The sequence below is a fragment of the Oculina patagonica genome, chromosome 9 (genome assembly GCF_052425735.1).
Source record: "Oculina patagonica isolate OP01 chromosome 9, crgOcupat, whole genome shotgun sequence".
Lineage (NCBI taxonomy): Eukaryota > Metazoa > Cnidaria > Anthozoa > Scleractinia > Oculinidae > Oculina > Oculina patagonica.
In genome coordinates, this window is record NC_135766.1 from 17,986,952 (window position 1) to 17,997,999 (window position 11,048).

At 37.5% G+C, this 11,048-nt stretch overlaps 1 protein-coding gene across 1 annotated transcript; it reads right to left on the minus strand.

Moving 5' to 3' along the window:
• Positions 1-6,337: 6,337 nt before the first annotated feature.
• LOC144666620 (uncharacterized) lies at positions 6,338-8,469 on the minus strand. The gene has a single exon (XM_078528019.1). The coding sequence runs from the start codon at positions 8,467-8,469 to the stop codon at positions 6,451-6,453; it is 2,019 nt and encodes a 672-aa protein (XP_078384145.1). The 3' UTR covers positions 6,338-6,450.
• Positions 8,470-11,048: the final 2,579 nt, after the last annotated feature.

The following is an 11,048-nucleotide window of genomic DNA, read 5'->3' on the forward strand; positions in this document are numbered from 1 at the left end:
AACTTGCCAGTTTTTTTGAAGATGAGTTGTCCGTGACTGAGCTCCATTATTTAAAAATTCTCTAACGCTGTGTACATTTCAATTCATATTTTCTCAAATAAGCCTTACAAGGTTTTATCCTTTTTAAACGTAACGGTGATAAATATTTTATTTCTCCTTCAAATACCAATACTAACCAACTGCATTGAGTATGAGAACAACGTTTTTGATCACCACGAGGAATTATAAAACTTGCGTGTGATAATGGCAAAATTCTCCCATCTGGTTTAGTGAAGATATACTGCGACCCGTGAGGAGAATCTAAATACATGTTGTTACTTTATAAAGAAAAAAAAACTTCCTGTATTTAATACTGCAAATCAAAATAAAGACATCATTTTTAGACGATGACTATCGCCTTTATGTTATGACGCGTTCGTGGCCTCTGTTGCGCTCGACCGACAGATGAATAGAAACGTATGGAACTGAGAAACAAGCTACTATTTTCAGCGGTCTCACCCAAGCGCATATAAAAGAGAGTTAAGCAAATTAACATGTTGCCACTTTAACTCAAATTTCGTCGGTAATTGCCGCTCTATCGTCTTACCGAATGTCTGTAATGAAAATTTATAGAAAGTTAAATTTTCGGTTTCAAATTTGAAGAAAGAAGCCTTATTTATTTATTTTTTCCCTAACACCAAATGACTGCTGAACGATCACCTTGGTAGGGGTCGGGCCCCTGGGGTCGGGTCACTGGAGTGGCGATTTGCCCGAGTTTCGTACTAAGGGACGGACCATTATTTTCTTGGAGGAGAGGAAGATGAAAAATTTTCCTCTGCAAACTTTTTCTTTTAGTTTATGCACCACTGCAAACATTTTTTTTTTCGAAATTCTTACTATTTTTTGTTATACATATCGTGTTTGCAAGCAACTTATTTTGTCTTTCCAGGCCCTGCAAACAATTTTTTTCAATATTTTTCATCCCCCCCCCCCCCCCCCACCAAAAAAATAATGGTCCGTCCCTAAATCATCAAGAGCAAACTTCCTCACCCTTCGGGTCTTAGAGTGAGGGTGGTAGTACTCCAAGTCATGCAGGTCTCATGCAATAGATACGCACTGCGTCTTCTGTCTCTTGGCTGCTGCTGCTGCGATCGGTTGCTGGTTTTCACTGTCACGCCAGTAATGCTTCTGTCACGCGCTGCTAAAAAATAAATCAAAAACTATTGAGTCACGAAATTCAAGAATATTACAGGTTGTATGTAATTACTATATAGTCAATTTGTCTAATTCTCAGGTCTGTACGGTATTCTGTACTAGAGTTATCCGTCAAAATATTTTACACAAATTTACAGAGCTCAGTATGGAAACTCCATGCTGGAGTCCATGTGAAGGGCTCCAAGATGGCCGCCGGAAATCAATAAAACATATGACATTCACTTCTGCTATAATAAAAGGTCCGCAATGCGAACTTGTGTCTAGTGCAAGGTGGATACTGGTACTCGCGATCACACATGTAGGTATGGTTGATTTCCGTTGATCTCTCGAGTCCAGATGTGTTTTGTTTTTCCGGAGGATTAGGATCTTCGTTTTGGGAATGAGCGTGGGCTGATTTCCTGGCTGCTAATTGAGGCTAAAATGTATGCTTTAGCTCTTTTCCTTCAGTCACGATCTTTGATTATGGGTCGATTTGTACCCTTAAAAATACATAATTCTGCAAAAAATTGTGTTACTTCTTTCCCCACTCCCAATTCAAAGTTTTTTCTGAATTTTGGAAATAAAATTGGGTGTCTAATCTCGTCCCAGATCTCGCGCGCGAAGCTAGCCAGCGCGCGAGATCTGGGAACAAGATTATTGGGTGTCAGCACTGTCAGGAGTTGAATGCATGTCACAAATCTTAACAAGGTATTTAATTAGTTCACCGCAAAAATAGCTCTTAAAATCGACATGTTTGGCGATAATATCTCATATTCATTAATCTTTCCCAAACTGAATTATTTCTCAAAATGTGGATGTGCCTTCTAATGGCGAGCAATCAAGAATAAACGGCACGCAGCCTATCGAATCATGCCACTTTTTCCTCGTACCCAGGCTCCGTCAGCTAGGAGGAACAGGGGGAGAATGGAAAAAAGCCTGGAAAAGAGTTTAAATTTTCCATGCGCAAAAACAATAGTTTAACGCGAGATAGCTTTAACTGTGTGCAGAAAAGGATATTATATTATTTTTTAGTCAAAAGTTATAATTAAGACCACGAAGCAACATTCGACTGGAAAATGTTTGCTCATGATATTTTAAAGAAAATTCAAAATTGGGCCTGGAAAAGAGATAAAATTTCCCATGTACGAAAACAATAATTTAATGCGAGACAACTTCAAGTCAAAGACATTAATACATTTTTCATTCAAAAGTCGAACTAAAAATAGAAATGAAACAAAGGAGCTGTCACATAAAAGAAGAATAAACTTTTACTGCCTGCAGGGAAAATCTGCTTTCATTTATACATTGATACTGAATAACAATTTTCGCTTTTACTGCTCCAGTTTTGTAAAAAGGCCGGTTATTTGAGGACATAACTGAAACCTTTTCTGCATGCGGAATTGGAAACTGGATATTCACAACTCTTCTGCTAAATTTTATCTTTATATCGCAGGCATAAAAGGAATACATTAAAGATTTCATGCTACGTTCCGAAGTTTATCAAAAAAAAAGCGACAGCTGTTTGGGGCTTAACTTTTCTGTGCATTAATTCATTGTTGCTTTTGTTCCATAACGGGTTTGAGCACTAAAGGAAGAGCAGTTATCATCTTTCAGGTAAATTAAATAGTTTTGTTTGCTTACTTTCAACTACTTGTATTTACTTATCATCGACATTTGGAATACTCCGCCTGGCCATGGGAAAGCAACATGCAAGAATCTTCAGTTCGTTTTAATTGAGAATGACTATATATCTTTACGTTTAAAAACCAGTTGGTCTTCAGTTGAAAATCTTGTCGTAGGCAGGATGAGAAAAAATGGTAAAAAATTGAACACAAAAGCATTTTATGTCTAAATAATAATAATGACAACAAGCATCAGTTTAAAGGGCCGATTGCCAAGCTGAATCATGAGCCAGGGGACGATTACGAATTTGTAATTATTTAAAAAAACAGTTCAATAGATAAATTGACCTAAAATTGCTCGTGAACTTAAAGGAACATGGTCATGATATTTTAAGTCATTTTTCTGATTACTTCCAAATTGAAGAAAACCTCAAAATAATAGTTGTGTAATGTAGGGAAACAACAAAGGAGTAAACGAAACGCGAAAATAAACAAAGATGGCTTCGACTGACGAAGATTAACACAGATTACGACTGACAAACTTGAAAAAACTTGCCAGTTTTTTTCAAGATGAGTTGTCCGTGATTGAGCTCCATTAATTAAATTCTCTAACGCTGTGTACATTTCAATTCATATTTCCTCAAATGAGCCTTTCAAGGTTTTATTCTTTTTAAACGTAACGGTGATAAATATTTTATTTCTCCTTCAAATACCAATACAAACCAATTGCATTGAGTATGAGAATAAAGTTATTGATCACCACGAGGAATTATAAAACTTGCGTGAACTTGATAATGGCAAAACTCTCTCATCTGGTTAACATTGCAAAAATATGTCTACTTCATTTTATTAAAAATACAAGTCGTTAAAGCCGATTTTAGAAAGCTTAAATATTTACAATAGCAGCTAGTGAATAAGTTTGAATATTCATATGGGCATGATGTGACCTCACAAACTTTAAGGGTGGTAAGCCTGTGGTTTAGATTGTTGTGTGATGATTAAGTGGGAGTCTGTGGATGTCACAAAACACGTCACGTAGGCTCTGCGGTTGTCACATTCTAATTAGCTTATAACACTTTGCGGACTAAAAAGTTATGTTGAAAAAACATTTTTTTGTGGATAACTCACGCGCGTTTCCAGTTTTTTCATATTTTTTTTTTGAATAATGGATATAAACTCAAAATCATTCATTTGGCTTGAAAAACAACCAACAACCACCCTTGTCCCTTTTATATGGATACCCCCCTGGCTACAATGACATAGCCATCTTGACGTAAATTCAGATGGGAACAACTGCAAGCATTTCTAATGTGAAAACCATTGAAAAACCCTAAACTGCAGTTCTATTTTCGATGAAAAATCTCACATTAATTGCATGCGCCATCGGCAGTATCTGATGCAGTTTAAACGGGTGGTCCCACAGCAAAAAAGTAACGGAACTATTAAGGCAGAATTTAATTAAAAACGACGATTTTTGCTTTTGTTTTGTGGTATAGTGTTTGTACAGTAGAAATAAAGACATATGATTTCCAAACAAGGGAACAGATGAATGATTTAGTAAAAAAAAGCATCAATATCAAAATCAAATTTGTTTTCGAAATTCGTGTTGTTGTTTTTTTTCAAATAGTCACTGCTAAACGCCGTTTACTCTTTAATGCAGGCGGTACATTTGCACAAAATGATCACTTTACTTATAAAATAATATCAATAATTTCAGATCCATTGTTGATTCGAAAATGTCATCCAGGGGAATCGTCTGGGCTGCCATCCTTGTGTTAGGTATGTGGAAGCACTTAGGGACGGACCATTATTTTCTTGGGAGGGGGGGATGAAAAATTTTCGTCTGCAAACTTTTTTCTTTTAGTTTATGCACCTCTGCAAACATTTTTTTTCGAAATTCTTACTATTTTTTATTATACGTATCGCTTTTGCAAACAATTTATTTTGTCTTTCCAGGTCCTGCAAACAATTTTTTTCAATATTTTTCATCCCCCCCCCCCCTCCAAAAAAATAATGGTCCGTCCCTTATCACGTGTCATTTAAGCGTATATTGACATGAATTTCTTTCTCGTTGCACTGAGTTCTAATCAAGCTTGATGCAACAAGAACAGGAACTGATTCATTACAAATCTTTCTCTTACCTGATGTACACCTTTTAGCTTTTTTTGCTGAGACGTCTCTTCAAGATACGCTAAGGAAAAATAATGACAGTAAGTTTGAACATTAAAAATTGTATTTATTCATAACAAAGCATTCTATACAAAATAATATCCAACAGTTGAAGGGAAAAGCCAAAAACATTCTTGGTTAATGAAAACTCTTCTTTATGTTTAGGTGGTTTAAGGGGATCACTTGATCACTTTAGCCATTTAACCCTCGGACGTGCAAATTAAAAGGGGGGGGGGGGTGAGGGTGAATGCAGGGGGAAGAAAGTCGGCACTTTTCTTTGACAGAGAATTCAAAGTCTTGTCGTACCTTCGGTTTAATTGATCGTTTCAATTTTCTTTTTAAAATAAATCTCTATCAACATAAAATGTGAAAAACCCAACCTGGGTTGATAGTTTAAATTAAGAGCTTTCCTTGTAAGCTAAGCATAGCCACCCTATGTGTTCGTGGTTAATAATTGTTGACAAAGGTTATGTTGAAATCAATGGCGCATATGGAAAATATATAGAGAAACATTGTATCTCTCTTCTACCGGTCGCTAAATGATAACGCAAAAATAACGCCTTAAAGGGCTCGGGGTGGCAAAAAAACATGACATAAGACTCATTCAACATTTCATCTTAACTTTCATTGAATCATTTAGAGTAGATTTTATATTTTGTAGTAAATCGAAGTTGACATAATGTTTCTCGATATATTTTCTATATGCGCCATTGATTTCAACATTTGTGTCGTTCCGTTACAAATTTGACATTTACCGTATTTTCTCAATTAAACGCCCCCGGCGTTTATTTCAAACTTGGTTCTGTGGATCCGGCGTTTATTTGAATGGTGCAGTTTATTTGAGCAAAATGTTTATTAAACAAGGGTTTTTAGTCATTATTTGTGACATGAATGTATCTTGCCATCATACCTAAAGCATATTATACCTCAAATAAATGTCTAAAAGGCTTACTTACCACTCTACCTTGGAGACCCGGCGTTTATTCGGGGCCCGGCGTTTAATCGAGAAAATACGGTATGTAATAATTATTATGTAACGCAATACAACTTATATATCATAGCTCGGGCTATCGAATTCAACTCTTGCTTTCATAACCGTTACGATTAGACAGATGTACCGTCAAAATATATCTCAAAAATAATAAAAAAGTGTTCTGTCTTTCACGTTTTCAACAGTGTTACAGCTGTTTCGACTATCTGCTGACTAAAGGTGGATTTCCACTGTCGCGTTTTTGTTAACGCACGTTAACGTTCGTAAAAATTTCGAATTTACGTTGTCCAATTTCCAATTTACAATAAAAATTTGCGATAAAACATTCGCTAAAAGCATTATAAACTCCGTTCAAAAATTTAAAAAAGACGCGACGTTTCGACGTTGACTTAACGTCATTATTAAGCAAAGAGAATATGTGATAAAATGTATAAATACTAAAAATAGACAATGGAGATTAATTAATAAAAGTTGTGAAGTAAAAAATGTTCAATGTCAAACAAAGAGTTTAGCACGTATGGAGTCCGCCTGCGTATTCAAATTTGGTCGCAGTTTCTTTATAAATAGCATCTCGTAAATGAGACAGTCAAATTTTCCTCGGCATTTTTTCAGGACACGAAATTGGTTTTCCTTGAGGAGGTTCACATCACCATGAGATTCTTTGAAATGCTTTCCAATCGCCGATGATTTGTGCTCAGCAATGCGTTTGTGTAGGTGTCGGGCTGTGTACCCGACATAATCTGCATCACACAGATTACATGAAAAAGAATAAACAACACAATGACGATTCACAATCGCCGGCTTTTGTTCCTTAGGATTGAGGTCTTGTTCCAGTTTTTTGCTGACGAAAACTGGTTGCACGGTGACGTTGATCTTGTGACTTAGATCGCATAAATGCCGTCTAACTGCATTGGCAGATGTCTGATCTTTGAACGGGAGGCTAACACGGATGACACGATGAGTTTCAGATTCTTGCGATGTATCTGCGGAGACATTTCGGACAAAGTTGTTGATGGTGGAGTTAATAACGGGCAGGGGATAATCAAGTCGAGTGAAAATAGACCGCAATCTATCGCATTCCTCATTGAAGGCTTCTGTTGTTGACGAGAGGGTGTGCGTTCGATGTACCATTGTTTTGATCAGGCAGTCTTTATAGCGTTTATCAGTATGACTATGAAAGTGCAGCAGAAGACCAGTGTTAGTGGGCTTCCTGTAAACCGCCGTTTCGAGCCTTGGTCCATTCATGATTATATCCATTCCAATAAAAGGGATCTTATTATTTACTGGAAGCTCCATCGTGAACGAAAGGTTCGGGTGGAGGCCATTGAGAGTAGTGAGAAATTCAGTTGCAGCCTCAGTGCTGGGCATTCTAGCCAAAGTGTCGTCAACGTATCTTCTGTAGAAACTTGGCATCTTGTCGTCGCATGTAAGCTTTTCGTCGAGGTGACACATAAATACATTTGCCATAAGTGGGCCGAGTGGGGAGCCCATTGCTACACCGTCTATTTGTTCGTATAACTGGCCATTAAATTGGAAAAGCTGATTAGATGTTGCTATTTCAAGAAGAGTAGTAAGATGATTTCTCTGTAGTTCTAGGCCATAGGTTTCGTTGAACCAATCGTCAGTAAACGCTTTATCAACCAGGATGTTAATAGTCTCGCTCAGTGGTACGTTGGTGAAGAGGGAACTGACGTCGTACGAAACCAATATGTCATTCTCACCCATTTGGACGGTGCGAATTTCATCGGAGAAACTGAAAGCATCGGTTATCGTGTGTTTATTCATGGAGAGTGGCTTTAACTTCTCTTCGAGCCATTTTGCGAGATTGTAATTATAAGTCCCGGTTGCTGATAAGATAGGCCTCACGCTTAGGGTGGCTTTGTGCGTTTTAGGAAGGCCATAAAGATGGGCAAGCCTGGAACTCTTGGGTGACAGTGATTTAGCAATCTCATCGGGTAATATTTCATGTAAGACTGAATCCAGACTTTTCTCCTTTTCAAAAAGCGGATGAAAATGCTTCGGTGGTCGGCCACGCGTTGTGGGACGCTTCTCATCAACTTGTACGAATTTCGAAGAATCATCAACTGAGGCTGCACTTAGAAGCCGTACGTAGTCAGTTTTGTCCAATATTACGCCTCCAGACCCTTTATCAGGTTTGGTGATAATGATGTCATCACGCTTTTTCAAGCTATTAAGGGCTTTCGTAAGCGCCTTGGGTGGATTAGGACATGTTCGCTGGATGTAATTCAGAGCGATTGAGCGTAAAGTCGAACTGGCCAACTCCTTCGAGGCAGGATCTTCCAATAACGGCTCGATTTTCCAGTACGCTTTCTCGAAGCTGGCTTGAACCTCAGTTGGTGAGACTTTTCGAGGCAGAGAGAATTTGAATCCTCTGCAGATAACAAGCTTCTCGAAGAAAGAAAGGCGATAAGAGGACATGTTGTTTATGTGCTCGTTGACGTCAAGTTTCTTTGAAACCAAGCGGGAGATTTTGCTGACGTGACATTGCATCATTTCGTTGTACTGTTTCTTACGAAGGATACCAATTCAATTTACAATGCCACGTTTTTTTCTTGGTATGTACATACGCACGTAGCGATCGCGAGTGCTTTCAAAAAAGTCGAACTGAAACATTCAGATGCAGAAGCACTTCTCATCGAGAAAGTCCGAACATTTCCAGCAATAATCTATAGAACTGAGTACAGAACCAAACTACACGAACGTCGAACGAAGTAGTGAAAGTAAACGCCTGGCGTCAGGTCACGTAGGCTTTGAACCGGCAATTCGGAAAGGTCGCCTCAAATCTTTTTTTACTTGTTGATGGTGTCTTTCGGAAGTATTTATAAAATGCCTCTTGGTCATATTCACGCATTTCTTTTACTAGCGTGTGGTACAGTGTTTTCATGGCAGCCATGTTGGAAGAGTCAAACAACAAGATATTTGCATAAAAATGTTAATGATTTTTTCCCAAAGGAAAAACAATTTATTGTTTTACTCTCCTAGTATGGCCGCCAATAACACACTCTATTCACCAACTTGATAATTCAGGATAACGGGCATTTACGTACGTTCAACACACGTAAAAAGGAAACGTTTGTTATTACTTCAAGTTTACGCGACAGTGGAAATTTGCCTACGTATCGTTTTTACGCACGTTTTACGTACGTAAATATTTACGCGTCAGTGGAAATCCACCTTAAAGCTGATTATTCCGTCAAACGTTTTTAGAAGTGTCCAAGACAGGTGGCTAACGAAAGCTTTAGATAGCCACTGAAGAAAGCATGTCAGTGCACTGATTTTGATAGAAAAGCATAAATACAGTTCAGCAATGACTTTTGATATGAAGCTTAACAGCAAGCTAAAAGCGGAGACATTTGGTCTTGAATAGGGGAAAATATAGGAGTGTATATTTAACCAAGCTTGCACCCCTTCTGTTTCTTATACCGAGATAAAACTATGGAAAAAAAACATCCTGCTGATAAAATATGCTTTCATTGGTACGTGTAAATTTTGAACGGCACATTTTTTTGTTGCAAACACAACTAAACAAATTTGAGTTAGATAACTGATCCTTCATTTGTCTACAAGTTTTGAGTAATTCTACTACATGAAAAATTAATACAAAATTATTCAAAAACTTGACAGTTAGAAATGAGTCTTGAACAGCATTTGCCCTTTCAAGAAACACAGTTCTTTCTATGAAGGGTGTTTCTTTTTTGTTCATTTTCTATCAGCATGCCCTGAACCATGCCTTTGTTCCCCTCGGCGGTTTGATCCAACCTTAGTAGAGGTCAACTGTAAGAACAAAAATCTGGCGTCTGTTCCAAGACAACTACCAGCAAATACCGGATCTCTGTAAGTATCTTCCCCCGGCTAATCAAACAATAAAAACCGGGGGGTGGGACTTCCTATGTTCACGACTCAAAAAGTGGTCATAGCGGTGCCAGGCAACCGAGACTGCGCAGTAGCTGTCGAATGGTTGCTAAGGGCGTTGTGAATACCTTGACAAAGTTCATTGTTTAGTTCGCATGTTTTGGTCTTGACCGTGCACAAAACACAATAGCTATTTGCATTTTGATTGCTGTTTTGAAGTCTACCGAACATCAAAACAACAAACAGTGATAACGGGACCGTTCTGGAAAAAGGTAAGGCTTGCGAATTATACAAATTAAAAATAACTCCAATGATTCTGAAATTATTTACCATTTTTTTGGTTGTTTAATGTCAAACGTGACAAATCTTTCGCTTGTTATTCCACGTCGCCAAAACATTCTCAGAGACGTGAAACATCAGGTGAGAAATCTGGCTGAAAATGCCAAAAACATCTCAGCGGCGTAAAACATCAAACGCAAACACCACCACAATCATTTGCATTTCAGCACTAAAAAAGTTACGCGGCATCACAAAATTCACGCTGCTTCTCTCGTGTTCTTAAAAATTCCCAAGTGCTTATATAACTCAACAATGCACTCGGGTGCGTTTTTTTTATCATATCTGGCCCATTTGGAAAAGAAATAAATGACTTTACTCGCAAACTGTACGACCCTGTTCATGAGATACTATATCTATACAAATAGGATGTATAAAAAAACGTTTTATATAAGGTTTGTGCGTTTTTCTTTTTTATAGCTTATTTGTTATCTACACGTCAATCAAAATTTTCATATATATTTTGGTTTAACTTTTTACACTTATATTTGCTTCGCTCTCTTACGTTACGTTAGATTGTGTTTACCTAGTGACACATATATTTCTTGTATAGCAACGTATTGCATCTCATTTTCTCGCATATTAACTTAGCCTACTTCCTTGTAGCACAACATGACACCACCTATCATTATTCCATACATTACTTAAACCTAGTACATGTCTCTTAAAATGTTTCGAGGAGCAGTATTTTTTCGTGCCCAATTAATTCAAGAATTTTCTATTCTGTATTAAAATAAATCTTTAACTACAAAACTAGAGAGTGAATAGTTCATAAAACAATCGTCCCTTTCTCAAAAGTTTGCTTTGTGGCCTATCCTTATTTTTTGCAACCATGCACTGGTCGCTAATTCTTTTCTATTACAAAAGTTCAAGAGAAATTTATA

What these genes read in the sequence shown, in the direction of transcription:
- LOC144666620 (XM_078528019.1), bottom strand. Translation starts at nt 8,469, where the DNA reads ATGATGCAATGTCACGTCAGCAAAATCTCCCGCTTGGTTTCAAAGAAA.